This window comes from Oncorhynchus kisutch, linkage group LG26, assembly GCF_002021735.2.
Source record: "Oncorhynchus kisutch isolate 150728-3 linkage group LG26, Okis_V2, whole genome shotgun sequence".
NCBI lineage: Eukaryota > Metazoa > Chordata > Actinopteri > Salmoniformes > Salmonidae > Oncorhynchus > Oncorhynchus kisutch.
In genome coordinates, this window is record NC_034199.2 from 37,699,432 (window position 1) to 37,713,391 (window position 13,960).

A 13,960-nucleotide genomic window follows, 5' to 3' on the forward strand; every position below is an offset into this window, starting at 1 on the left:
CAGTAGGTTGGTTTAGTAACTGACCATAGTAGCAGGCCCAGTGCAGTAAGTTGGTTTATTAACTGACCATAGTAGCAGGCCCAGTGCAGTAGGTTGGTTTAGTAACTGACCATAGTAGCAGGCCCAGTGCAGTAGGTTGGTTTAGTAACTGACCATAGTAGCAGGCCCAGTGCAGTAGGTTGGTTTAGTAACTGACCATAGTAGCAGGCCCAGTGCAGTAGGTTGGTTTAGTAACTGACCATAGTAGCAGGCCCAGTGCAGTAAGTTGGTTTAGTAACTGACCATAGTAGCAGGCCCAGTGCAGTAAGTTGGTTTAGTAACTGACCATAGTAGCAGGCCCAGTGCAGTAGGTTGGTTTAGTAACTGACCATAGTAGCAGGCCCAGTGCAGTAGGTTGGTTTAGTAACTGACCATAGTAGCAGGCCCAGTGCAGTAAGTTGGTTTAGTAACTGACCATAGTAGCAGGCCCAGTGCAGTAGGTTGGTTTAGTAACTGACCATAGTAGCAGGCCCAGTGCAGTAGGTTGGTTTAGTAACTGACCATAGTAGCAGGCCCAGTGCAGTAGGTTGGTTTAGTAACTGACCATAGTAGCAGGCCCAGTGCAGTAAGTTGGTTTAGTAACTGATCATAGTAGCAGGCCCAGTGCAGTAGGTTGGTTAAGTAACTGACCATAGTAGCAGGCCCAGTGCAGTAGGTTGGTTTAGTAACTGACCATAGTAGCAGGCCCAGTGCAGTAGGTTGGTTTAGTAACTGACCATAGAAGCAGGCCCAGTGCAGGAGGTTGGTTTAGTAACTGACCATAGTAGCAGGCCCAGTGCGGTAGGTTGGTTTAGTAACTGACCATAGTAGCAGGCCCAGTGCAGTAGGTTGGTTTAGTAACTGACCATAGTAGCAGGCCCAGTGCAGTAGGTTGGTTTAGTAACTGACCATAGTAGCAGGCCCAGTGCAGTAGGTTGGTTTAGTAACTGACCATAGTAGCAGGCCCAGTGCAGTAGGTTGGTTTAGTAACTGACCATAGTAGCAGGCCCAGTGCAGTAGGTTGGTTTAGTAACTGACCATAGTAGCAGGCCCAGTGCAGTAAGTTGGTTTAGTAACTGACCATAGTAGCAGGCCCAGTGCAGTAAGTTGGTTTAGTAACTGACCATAGTAGCAGGCCCAGTGCAGTAGGTTGGTTTAGTAACTGACCATAGTAGCAGGCCCAGTGCAGTAGGTTGGTTTAGTAACTGACCATAGTAGCAGGCCCAGTGCAGTAAGTTGGTTTAGTAACTGACCATAGTAGCAGGCCCAGTGCAGTAGGTTGGTTTAGTAACTGACCATAGTAGCAGGCCCAGTGCAGTAGGTTGGTTTAGTAACTGACCATAGTAGCAGGCCCAGTGCAGTAGGTTGGTTTAGTAACTGACCATAGTAGCAGGCCCAGTGCAGTAAGTTGGTTTAGTAACTGATCATAGTAGCAGGCCCAGTGCAGTAGGTTGGTTAAGTAACTGACCATAGTAGCAGGCCCAGTGCAGTAGGTTGGTTTAGTAACTGACCATAGTAGCAGGCCCAGTGCAGTAGGTTGGTTTAGTAACTGACCATAGAAGCAGGCCCAGTGCAGGAGGTTGGTTTAGTAACTGACCATAGTAGCAGGCCCAGTGCGGTAGGTTGGTTTAGTAACTGACCATAGTAGCAGGCCCAGTGCAGTAGGTTGGTTTAGTAACTGACCATAGTAGCAGGCCCAGTGCAGTAGGTTGGTTTAGTAACTGACCATAGTAGCAGGCCCAGTGCAGTAGGTTGGTTTAGTAACTGACCATAGTAGCAGGCCCAGTGCAGTAAGTTGGTTTAGTAACTGACCATAGTAGCAGGCCCAGTGCAGTAAGTTGGTTTAGTAACTGACCATAGTAGCAGGCCCAGTGCAGTAGGGTTGTTTAGTAACTGACCATAGTAGCAGGCCCAGTGCAGTAGGTTGGTTTAGTAACTGACCATAGTAGCAGGCCCAGTGCAGTAAGTTGGTTTAGTAACTGACCATAGTAGCAGGCCCAGTGCAGTAAGTTGGTTTAGTAACTGACCATAGTAGCAGGCCCAGTGCAGTAAGTTGGTTTAGTAACTGACCATAGTAGCAGGCCCAGTGCAGTAGGTTGGTTTAGTAACTGACAATAGTAGCAGGCCCAGTGCAGTAAGTTGGTTTAGTAACTGACCATAGTAGCAGGCCCAGTGCAGTAAGTTGGTTTAGTAACTGACCATAGTAGCAGCCCCAGTGTAGGGGGGTGGTTTAGTAACTGACCATAGTAGCAGGCCCAGTGCAGGGGGGTGTACCCCTGGTGGTCTCGGAGGGGGGGCATGGGCAGTTCAGAACAGGCCATACTCAGCAGCTCAGCGAGCCAGGATGCGTGGCCCTTCGCTGCAGCCAGATGGAGGGCTGTTCGGCCCCTGGAGTCCCCCAGCAACACAGAGGCCTCCTGCTCCAACAGACACTGAACACACTCCTCCTGACCACACAGCAACTGGGAGAGTGGGAGGGAGAGAGGAGTGAGAGAGAGACGGAAGGAAACAAAGAGAGAGACAGAGTTCACCTTTAAACTTTTAGACTGGACAAAGAGATCCCGTTCTTACAAGCTCCTCAGAATTCAGTACAATCACAGTCATGTGAAGTCACAGACATTTACAGCCATACAAACACACGCGCGCACACGCACGCACATACATACATGTACAGTGAATACACACACGCACCCCGAGGTGCAGGGCAGTCAGGCCATGGTTGTCTGCTGTATCTACAGCAGCCTCTCTCTCCAGCAGCAGAGACACAGCATCCACATGTCCCCCTGCCACTGCAAGCATCAGAGGAGTCCTGACAGGGACAGAGAGGGGACAGTCACAGCAGGACAAATGGATCGGTAGACACATCCCCATTCCCAACCCCTAGCCCCACCTACGAGTATTACAAGGCTAGGTAGAATGGTTGCCATGTTGCTTACATCCATCCAATCACAACTGAAAAGACTGGATAGGTATAAGCAATAGGGCCACATTTCTACCTTGCCTATCAGAGAGAAATGTGAGAGCAAGACATGACCATTTTGTTTATACCCATCCAGTCCCTACAGATCAGTAAACTCACTGTCCCTGAGAGTCTGTAGTGTCCACCAGGTCTGCACTATCCTGGTCGTCCAGAAGGAGGCGTACACACGACGTATGACCATTCATCACTGAGGACAGAGAAGGAGAGAGATGAGAACAAGAGAAACAGACAGACAGAGACAGACAGACAGACAGAAAGATAGACAGAGAGAAACAGACAGAAAGACAGAGACAGAGAAATAGACAGAAAGACAGAGAAGGAGAGAGATGAGAACAAGAGAAACAGACAGACAGAGACAGAGAGACAGAAAGATAGACAGAGAGAAACAGACAGAAAGACAGAGACAGAGAAACAGACAGAGAGAGACAGAGAGACAAAAAGAGACAGAGAAACAGACAGAGAGAGACAGACAGACAGAGATAGAAAGATAGACAGAGAGAAACAGACAGAAAGACAGAGAAACAGACAGAGAGAGACAGAGAAACAGACAGAGAGAGAGACAGACAGAGAGAGAGACAGACAGACAGACAGAGACAGGCAGAGAAACAGACAAACAGAGACAGAGAGAGACAGAGAAACAGACAGAGACAGAGACAGAGAAACAGACAGACAGACAGAGACAGAGAGAGACAGAGAAACAGACAGACAGACAGAGAGACAGAAAGATAGAGACAGACAGAGAAACAGACAGACAGACAGAGAGACAGAAAGATAGAGACAGAGAGAGAAACAGACAGAAAGACAGAGACAGACACAGAGGGGGAGAATTCACAAAAAGGGACAAACACCAAATTGAGACTCTGCATTCAGAATTCTGAAAAAATATCCTCCGTGTACAACGTAAAACACCAAATAATGCATGCAGAGCAGAATTAGGCCGATAACCGCAAATTATCAAAATCCAGAAAAGAGCCGTTAAAATCTACAACCACTTATAAGGAAGCGATTCCCAAACCTTCCATAACAAAGCCATTGCCTACAGAGAGATGAACCTGGAGAAGAGTACTAAGCAAGCTGGTGCTGGGGCTCTGTTCACAAACACAAACACACCCCACAGAGCCCCAGAACAGCAACACAATAAGACCCAACCAAATCATGAGAAAACAAAAAGATAATTACTTGACACATTGGAAAGAATTAACAAAAAAACTGAGCAAACTAGAATGCTATTTGGCCCTAAACAGAGAGTACACAGTGGCAGAATACCTGACCACTGTGACTGACTCAAACTTAAGGAAAGCTTTGACTATGTACCGACTCAGTGAGCATAGTCTTGTTATTGAGAAAGGCCATCGTAGGCAGACCTGGCTCTCAAGAGAAGACAGGCTATGTGCTCACTGCCCACACAATTAGGTGGAAACTGAGCTGCACTTCCAAACCTCCTGCCAAATGTATGACTATATTAGAGACACATATTTCCCTCAGATTACACAGATCCACAGATTTTGATAAACTCCCATATCTACTGGGTGAAATACCACAGTGTGCCATCACAGCAGCAAGATGTGTGACCTGTTGCCACAAGAAAAGGTCAACCAGTGAAGAACAAACACCATTGTAAATACAACCCATATTTATGTTTATCTTAATTATTAAGAACTTTTTTGAGTGTAATGTTTACTGTTAATTTTTATTGTTTATTTTACTTTTGTATATTATCTACCTCACTTGCTTTGGCAATGTTAATATATGTTTCCCATGCCAATAAAGCCCATTGAATTGAGAGACAGAGACAGAGACAGACAGAGACAGACAGACAGAGAGAGACAGAAAGATAGAAAGACAGACAGAGAGAGACAGAAAAACAGAGACAGACAGAGACAGAAAGATAGAAAGACAGAGAGAGATGGAAAGAGAGAAAACCAGAGACAGAAAGACAGAGAGAGATGGAAAGACGGAGAGAAAACTCAGTATAGAACTACTGCACACAGACCAATTAAAAGAGTACTTCAAATTCTCACACCCACACACAAACACACAGTGGTCTCCATTACCTGCTAGGTGTACCGGGGTGCGTCCCCTGTTGGTGTCCGTGGTGCGTGGCGAGGCCCCCTGCCTGAGAAGGGTGTGGACGCAATCAGTGTGGCCCCTGAGGGCCGCTAGGGCCAGGGGAGTACGACCTTCCTCGTCCCCCTGGTCTACCTCCCTCTCCCCTTGCAGCAACACCTCCAGAGCCTGTGCATGGCCGTGGTATGCCTGGGGGACAGGGAGACAGACACACACATTACACACATACCAGCTGTTGGTATGCAATGACACTACGGTCTATGCAATGTATACTCTGTGTGTGTATGTGTGATAATGGCTGCCTTCAGAAAGTATTCACACCCCTTGACATTTTCTACATTTTGTTACAGCCTGAATTTAAAATGGATTACATTGAGATGTTGTATCACTGGCCTACACATAACAGCCCATAATGCGAAAGTGGAATTATGTTTTTTTAAATGAAAAGATGAAATGTTATAGCAAGCCTAAATAAGTGCAGGAGTAACAATTTGCTTAATAAGTTGTATGGACTCACTCTGTGTGCAATAATAGTGTTTAACATGATCTCTGTACCCCACACATATAATAATCTGTAAGGTCCCTCAGTTGAACATTTTAAACACAGATTCAACCACAAAGACCAGTGATGTTTTCCAATGCCTCGCAAAGAAGGGCACCTATTGGTAGATGAAAAACAAAAAAAGCAGACATTGAATTATCTTTTGAGCATGGTGAAGTTATTAATAAGATTTTGGATGGTGTATCAATACACCCAGTCACTACAAAGATACAGACAATCTTCCTAACTCAGTTGCTGGAGAGGAAGGAAACCACACAGGTATTTCACTTTAAAACAGTTATTGAGTTTAATGGATGTGATAGGAGAAAACCGAAGATACTATGAATGAATACTATGAATACAACGCATTATGTTTGGGGCAAATCCAAGAAAACACGTCACTGAGTACCACTCTTCATATTTTGAAGCATGGTGGTGGCTGCATCATGTTATGCTATTCCAGAAACAGAGCTAAGCACAGGCAAAATCCTGGAGGGAGACCTGGTTCAGTCTGCTCTCCAGCAGACACCGGGAGGCGGGAGGCAAATTCACCTTTCAGCAGGACAATAACCTAAAACACAAGGCCAAATATACACTGCAGTTGCTTACAAAGGCAACATTGAATGTTCCTAGTTAACGTTTTGACTTAAATAGGGTTATTTTCCACCATAATTTGCAAATAAATTCATTAAAAATCCTACAATGTGATTTTCAGATATTTTTTTTCTCATTTTGTCTGTCATAGTTGAAGTGTACTTATGATGAAAATTACAGGCCTCTCTCTTCTTTTTAAGTGGGAGAACTTGCACAATTGGTGGCTGACTAAATACTTTTTTGCCCCACTGTAGATACTTTTGTACCTGTTTCCTCCAGCATCTTCACAAGGCCCTTTGCTGTTATTCGGGGATTGATTTGCACTTTTCGCACCAAAGTACGTTCATCTGTAGGAGACAGAACACGTCTCCTTCCGGAGCGGTATGACGGCTGCGTGGTCCCATGGTGTTTATACTTGCGTACTATTGTTTGCACAAATGAATGTGGTACCTTCAGGCGTTTGTAAATTGCTGCCAAGGATGAGGTCATTTGATTTTCCCATGATGTCAAGCAAAGGCACTGAGTTTGAAGGTAGGCCTTGAAATACATCCACAGGTACACCTCCAATTGACTCCAATTGACTCAAATTATGTCAATTAGCCTATAAGAACCTTCTAAAGTCATTAGATAATTTTATGGAATTTTACAAGCTGTTTAAAGGCACAGTCAACTTAGTGTATATAAACTTCTGACCCACTGGAATTGTGATACAGTGAATTATAAGTGAAATAATCTGTATGTAAACAATTGTTGGATGCACAAAGTAGATGTCTTAACCAACTTGCCAAAACTATAGTTTGTCAACAAGAAATTTGTGGAGTGGATGAAAAGCGAGTTTTAATGACTCCAACCTAAGTGTATGTAAACTTCCGACTTCAACTGTATTTTCAGGTCTCTCCAGATATGTTTGATTGTGTTCAAGTCTGGGCTCTGGCTGGTTCCACTCAAGGACATTTAGAGACTTGTCCCGAAGCCAATCCTGAGTTGTCTTGGCTGTGTGCTTTGGGTCGTTGTCCAGTTGGAAGATGAACCTTCACCCCAGTCTGAGCACTCTAGAGCAGGTTTTCATCAAGGATCTCTTTGTACTTTGCTCCGTTCATCTTTCCCTCGAGTCTTCCAGTCCCTGCCACTAAAAACATCCCCACAGCATGATGCTGCTGCCACCACCATGCTTCACCATAGGGATGGTGCCAGGTTCCTTCCAGATGTGACGTTTGGCATTCAGGCTAAAGAGTTCAATCTTGGTGTCATCAGACCAGAGAATTTTGTTTCTCGTGGTCTGAGTCCTTTCGGTGCCTTTTGGAAATCTCCAAAAGCCGTCATGTGCCTTTTACTGAGGGAGTGGCTTCCATCTGGCAACTCAACCATAAAGGCCTGATTGGTGGAGTTCTGCAGAGATGGTTGTCCTTCTGGAAGGTTCTCCCATCTCTACAGAGGAACTCAGGAGCTCTGTCAGAGTGACCATTGGGTTCTTGGTCACCTCTTTGACCAAGGCCCTTCTCCCCCGACTGCTCAGTTTGGCCGGGCGGCCAGCTCTAAGAAGAGTCTTGGTGGTTCCAAACTTCTTCCATTTAAGAATGATGGAGGCCACTGTGTCCTTGGGGACCTTCAATGCTGCAGAAACGTGTTGGTACCGTTTTTGCTTTGTCATTATGGGGCATTGTGTGTAAATTGATGAAGAAAAAAATTTATGTTATCAATTTTAGAATAAGGCTGTAACATAACAAGATTTGGAAAAAAGGAAGGGGTCTGAATACTTTCTGAATGCACTGTATGTAAATTTGATATTTCTGTATTTCAAAATCAATACATTTGCTAAATTACAAAAACATTTGTCATTATGGGGTATTTTGTGTAGATGGGTGAGATGTTTTAATTTATTTAATCCATTTTGAATTCAGGCTGTAACACAACAAAATGTGGATTAAGTCAAGGGATGTGAATACTTTCTGAAGGCTCTGTACATGATAACGCTAGTTATCTGTTTTTTCTGACCACGTGCCATGACCATAAAAACTATAGGTTTTTCCTGCTCAGGTCACAAGCTCACCCAATTATAATGCATGGTGCATTATAATGCACACGCTCACCCAATTATAATGCACTGCATGGCAGTGTATGTGATTATGCATGGCTAGAGTGGATATGTGATAATGACTCACAGCGAGGTGCAGGGGGCTCCTGGCACCCAGAAAGTCTGGGGGCTCCTGGTGACTCTCGTCTCTGTCCAACAGCTACAACCACAGATTACATCAAAACAAATCATTTCAATTCAAGTGGTATTTGTGAGCTGTGTATATTTATGGTATCTTGTGAAATTGAAGTGGAAGTTCTACACACAGATACATTGTTGACTAGCATGTAGCATAGAAAATGTAGCATGAGCGTGTGTATGAGCGTGCATGCACTCACCAGCTCCAGGCAGTGTCTGTGGCCATAGGCTGCAGCATAGTGGACAGGACTGTAGCCCTGCTTATCCTTCAGAGAGGCAGTAGCACCACTTTGCAAAAGGAATTCTAGACATCTATTACACAAACATACAATATTGTCAGACACAAACACTTCAATATGTTCTTAAAAGTTAAAAGCCTCAGACAGAGAGGATATGAGAGCGAGAAAGAGATGTTTTATAGACATATCAACATGATTCAAGAAGACCACCATAGTCCCTGTGCCCAAGAACACAAAGGCAACCTGCCTAAATGACTACAGACCCGTAGCACTCACGTCCGTAGCCATGAAGTGCTTTGAAAGGTTGGTAATGGCTCACATCAACACCATTATCCCAGAAACTCTAGACCCACTTCAATTTGCATACCGCCCAAACAGATCCACAGATGATGCGATCTCTATTGCACTCCACTCTGCCCTTTCCCACCTGGACAAAAGGAACAACTACAGTGGGGAGAAGTATCTGATACACTGCCGATTTTGCAGGTTTTCCTACTTACAAAGCATGTAGAGGTCTGTAATTTTTATCATAGGTACACTTCAACTGTGAGAGACGGAATATAAAACAAAAATCCAGAAAATCACATTGTATGATTTTTAAGTAATTCATTTGCATTTTATTGCATGACATAAGTATTTGATCACCTACCAACCAGTAAGAATTCCGGCTCTCACAGACTTGTTAGTTTTTCTTTAAGAATCCCTCCTGTTCTCCACTCGTTACCTGTATAAAAGACACCTGTCCACACACTCAATCAAACAGACACTAACCTCTCCACAATGGCCAAGACCAGCTGTGTAAGGACATCAGGGATACAATTGTAGACCTGCACAAGGCTGGGATGGGCTACAGGACAATAGGCAAGCAGCTTAGTGAGAAGGCAACAACTGTTGTCGCAATTATTAGAAAATGGAAGAAGTTCAAGATGACGGTCAATCACCCTCGGTTTGGGGCTCCATGCAAGATCTCACCTCGTGGGGCATCAATGATCATGAGGAAGGTGAGGAATCAGCCCAGAACTACATGGCAGGATCTGGTCAATGACCTGAAGAAAGCTGGGACCACAGTCTCAAAGAAAACCATTAGTAACACACTACGGCGTCATGGATTAAAATCTTGCAGCGCACGCAAGGTCCCCTGCTCAAGCCAGCGCATGTCCAGGCCCGTCTGAAGTTTGCCAATGACCACCTGGATGATCCAGAGGAGGAATGGGAGAAGGTAATGTGGTCTGAAGAGACAAAAATAGAGCTTTTTGGTCTAAACTCCACTCGCCGTGTTGGGAGTAAGAAGAAGGATGAGTATAACCCCAAGAACACCATCCCAACCGTGAAGCACAGAGGTGGAAACATCATTCTTTGGGGATGCTTTTCTGCAAAGGGGAGAGGACGACTGCACCGTATTGAGGGGAGGATGGATGGGGCCACGTATCGCAAGATCTTGGCCAACAACCTCCTTCCCTCAGTGAGAGCATTGAAGATGGGTCGTGGCTGGGTCTTCCAGCATGACAACGACCCGAAACACACAGCCAGGGCAACTAAGGAGTGGCTCCGTAAGAAGCATCTCATGGTCCTGGAGTGGCCTAGCCAGTCTCCAGACCTGAACCCAATAGAATATATTTGGAGGGAGCTGAAAGTCCATATTGCCCAGCGACAGCCCCGAAACCTGAAGGATCTGGAGAAGGTCTGTATGGAGGTATCTTAAGTTCTGCTTTTCTGATGTATCAAATACTTATGTCATGCAAATGAATTACTTAAAAATAATACAATGTGATTTTCTGGATTTTTGTTTTAGATTCCGTCTCTCACAGTTGAAGTGTACCTATGATAAAAAATTACAGACCTCTACATGCTTTGTAAGTAGGAAAACCTGCAGAATCGGCAGCGTGTCAAAAAGGCTTCTCAACAGTTTTTACCCCCAAGCCATAAGACTCCTGAACAGGTAATCAAATGGCTACCCAGACTATTTGCATTGTGTGGTTTTTCTTACCTACCTATTGTTCACCTAATACCTTTTTTTGCACTATTGGTTAGAGCCTGTAAGTAAGCATTTCACTAAGGTTTAGCACTTCACCTGTTGTATTCGGCGCACGTGACATATTTTTTTGTTTGATTTGACATACGCAATGGTTAATCCAACAAGATGAGCGAGAGAGACAATGACAGAAGATATTGTCTGTCTGAACTGGTCTGTGTGCACAGAGTAGAGAAAGAGAGAGGGAAAGAGAGAGAAAGAAAGAGAGAGAGAAAGAAAGAAAGAGAGGGACTTTCTCAAACAGTCAGAACCATAGGCACGGCTTGCACTGATCCATAATCTGTGCTGACTGACTACCTGTATGCCCAGATAGAGGCAGTAATATTCATAGAAATAAAATAGTTTACTCACAGTGCAGCCTCTTTCTCCTTCTCTGCCTGCACCCCTTCACTCTCTGGCTCCAGAGCCTGACGTCGCCTTCACAACACACACAACAGAGAACGATTAAGACATCCTCAATGGGGGCCCCAGGGAAACCCTCCCCAAACCCTTTCCATCTGATTATTCAGGGTCATATAGCGTCTCCAGCAGTGCTTCTCTGAGTTTCCTGGAATGGAAACAATCAGGGGTGTGAACACTGAACAGTCTGCTGCCGAACATCCAGACACCTATTCAACCGGCACCTCAGAATTACCTCAGGTATCCATGGAAACAGGGGGTTCCTTGGTTGTCTAGCTTCCGGAGATGGTCACCACCATAGAATTAGGAATTAGAATAACATTCCATTGAAACAGTGCAGTCAATCCACAGCCAGACACTGGCTGAAATCACTTGATGATAGGAATTAAGTTGTAAATGCAACAAGTACTGAATTTGCATCATATAATAGCACTCACAGCTTTCCAAGAAAACACAACATTTTGACAGTTATGGTCAGTGTACATATATTTTAGAGGCTATTTATACAGAAAATGTGTATAAAACCCATATAAACTGTATTTATAATTATGTGGCAATATTTTAGATCAGGTCATCTATAAGTCTTTGCTAGGTAAGGCTCCGCCTTATCTCAGCGCACTGGTCACCATAGCAACATCCACCCGTAGCACGTGCTCCAGCAGGTATATTTCACTGGTCATCCCCAAAGCCAACTCCTCCTTTGGGCGCCTTTCCTTCTAGTTCTCTGCTGCCAATGACTGGAATGAATTATAAAAATCACTGAAGTTGGAGACTTCTATCTCCCTCACTAACTTTGAGCGCCAGCTGTCAGAGCAGCTTACCAATCACTGCAGCTGTACACAGCCCATCCAACCAACTACCTACCTCATCCCCATATTTGTTTTTGTTTTTCTGCTCTTTTGCACACCAGTATATCTACTTGCACATTTTCATCTGCACACCTATCACTCCAGTGTAAATTGATAATTACTTTGCCACTATTGGCCTATTTATTGCCTTACCTCCTTACTTCATTTGCACACATTGTATACAGATTGTACTATTATGTTATTGACTGTATGTTTGTTTATCTCATGTGTAACTCTGTGTTGTTATTTTTGTCGCACTGCTTTGCTTTATCTTGGCCATGTCGTAGTTGTAAATGATAACTTGTTCTTAACTGGCCTTTAAATAAAGGTGAAATCAAATAATAATAATAATATATTCCATTAGACTGGTTTGGATTTCTCCCTGACCAATATGGCTGCCATTTTCAACTCATTCTGGAGTTTTGAAGGTTGAAGGGACATAGCACCTCTAACAATTTAACAGGATCTCTATGGTCACCACCAAAAACCACACAGCTAGTTTGACCTGGCCTCAGGGGCCCGACTGTCCGTTAGAATTTTGCTTACATATTATAGATAGCAGCATATAGGAACCAGCTCAATATTGTAGTCTTTAACCTCTGACCGATAACTGAATTTACATGCAGTTTATAATATCAAATTGTAACATGAGTCACAGGTCTTAATGGTATCATCAATGTATGGTCACTATGGGGCGAATCCTAACATCCATCTAAGTAACATTTTCACTTAGTCTCCCATTTACATCAATGCATGTCTATATCGGAAGTTAGGATTCGTCCCCAAGTCTGATTAGTGAAGCTCACCTTCTGTCCAGGTCGGAGGCAGCAGCGTAGTGCAGAGCAGAGCGCCCCCACTGGTCAGTGGCATTAATGCAGGTCCCACACGACACAAGGGTCTCCAGGCACTGGTAGTGACGACTGGCTGCCGCATAGTGGAGAGAGGTCCTGGAGAGGAAGCGACACACAGAGAGACACACACACAGAGAGAAGGACAGTGTTATACGCTAGCACATTGAGTTGAGTCACACAAACTTACTGGAGACCCCAAAAATGAAGAAGAGTAGAGTAGCTAGGCAACAACACCTCTACTACGCTAATTCTCAACACAGGGGGTAGCTGGGCAGCAACACCTCCACATGCTGATTCTCAACACAGAGGGTAGACAACAACACCTCCACTATGCTGATCCTCAACACAGAGGGTAGGCAACAACACCTCCACATGCTGATCCTCAACACAGAGGGTAGACAACAACACCTCCACTATGCTGATCCTCAACACAGAGGGTAGCTAGGCAACAACACCTCCACTATGCTGATCCTCAACACAGAGGGTAGCTAGGCAATAACACCTGCACTATGCTGATCCTCAACACAGAGGGTAGCTAAGCGACAACACCTCCACTATGCTGATCCTCAACACAGAGGGTAGCTAGGCAACAACACCTCCACATGCTGATCCTCAACACAGAGGGTAGCTAGGCAACAACACCTCCACATGCTGATCCTCAACACAGAGGGTAGCTAGGCAACAACACCTGCACTATGCTGATCCTCAACACAGAGGGCAGACAACAACACCTCCACTATGCTGATCCTCAACACAGAGGGTAGCTAGGCAACAACACCTCCACTATGCTGATCCTCAACACAGAGGGTAGCTAGGCAACAACACCTGCACTATGCTGATCCTCAACACAGAGGGCAGACAACAACACCTCTACTATGCTGATCCTCAACACAGAGGGTAGACAACAACACCTCCACTATGCTGATCCTCAACACAGAGGGTAGCTAGGCAACAACACCTGCATTATGCTGATCCTCAACACAGAGGGTAGACAACAACACCCCCACTATGCTGATCCTCAACACAGAGGGCACACTGACACCGTGGTAAAGAAGGCACAACCGCCAAAATTTGGCATTCCCCCTAAGACCCTCAGGAACTTCTACAGATGAACCATTGAGAGCATTCTGTCGGGCTGTATCACTGCATGGTACGACAACTGCATCGCCCTCAACCACA

The 13,960-nt window shown here is 44.8% G+C and overlaps 1 protein-coding gene across 6 annotated transcripts in view; it reads right to left on the reverse strand.

Annotated features, from left to right (window-relative positions):
- LOC109870750 (serine/threonine-protein phosphatase 6 regulatory ankyrin repeat subunit B-like) overlaps nt 1-13,960 on the reverse strand; it is a 56,324-nt gene that overhangs the window by 7,500 nt on the left and 34,864 nt on the right. For all 6 annotated transcript variants that reach the window (XM_031805536.1, XM_031805537.1, XM_031805538.1 and 3 more), the window contains 8 exons: nt 12,737-12,877; nt 11,035-11,100; nt 8,613-8,724; nt 8,363-8,434; nt 5,053-5,254; nt 3,098-3,185; nt 2,710-2,827; nt 2,261-2,480 (listed from right to left, as the gene is read on the reverse strand). In XM_031805536.1, coding sequence (XP_031661396.1) covers nt 2,261-2,480; nt 2,710-2,827; nt 3,098-3,185; nt 5,053-5,254; nt 8,363-8,434; nt 8,613-8,724; nt 11,035-11,100; nt 12,737-12,877 — 1,019 coding nt within the window. The remainder of the gene's footprint in view (nt 1-2,260; nt 2,481-2,709; nt 2,828-3,097; nt 3,186-5,052; nt 5,255-8,362; nt 8,435-8,612; nt 8,725-11,034; nt 11,101-12,736; nt 12,878-13,960) is intronic.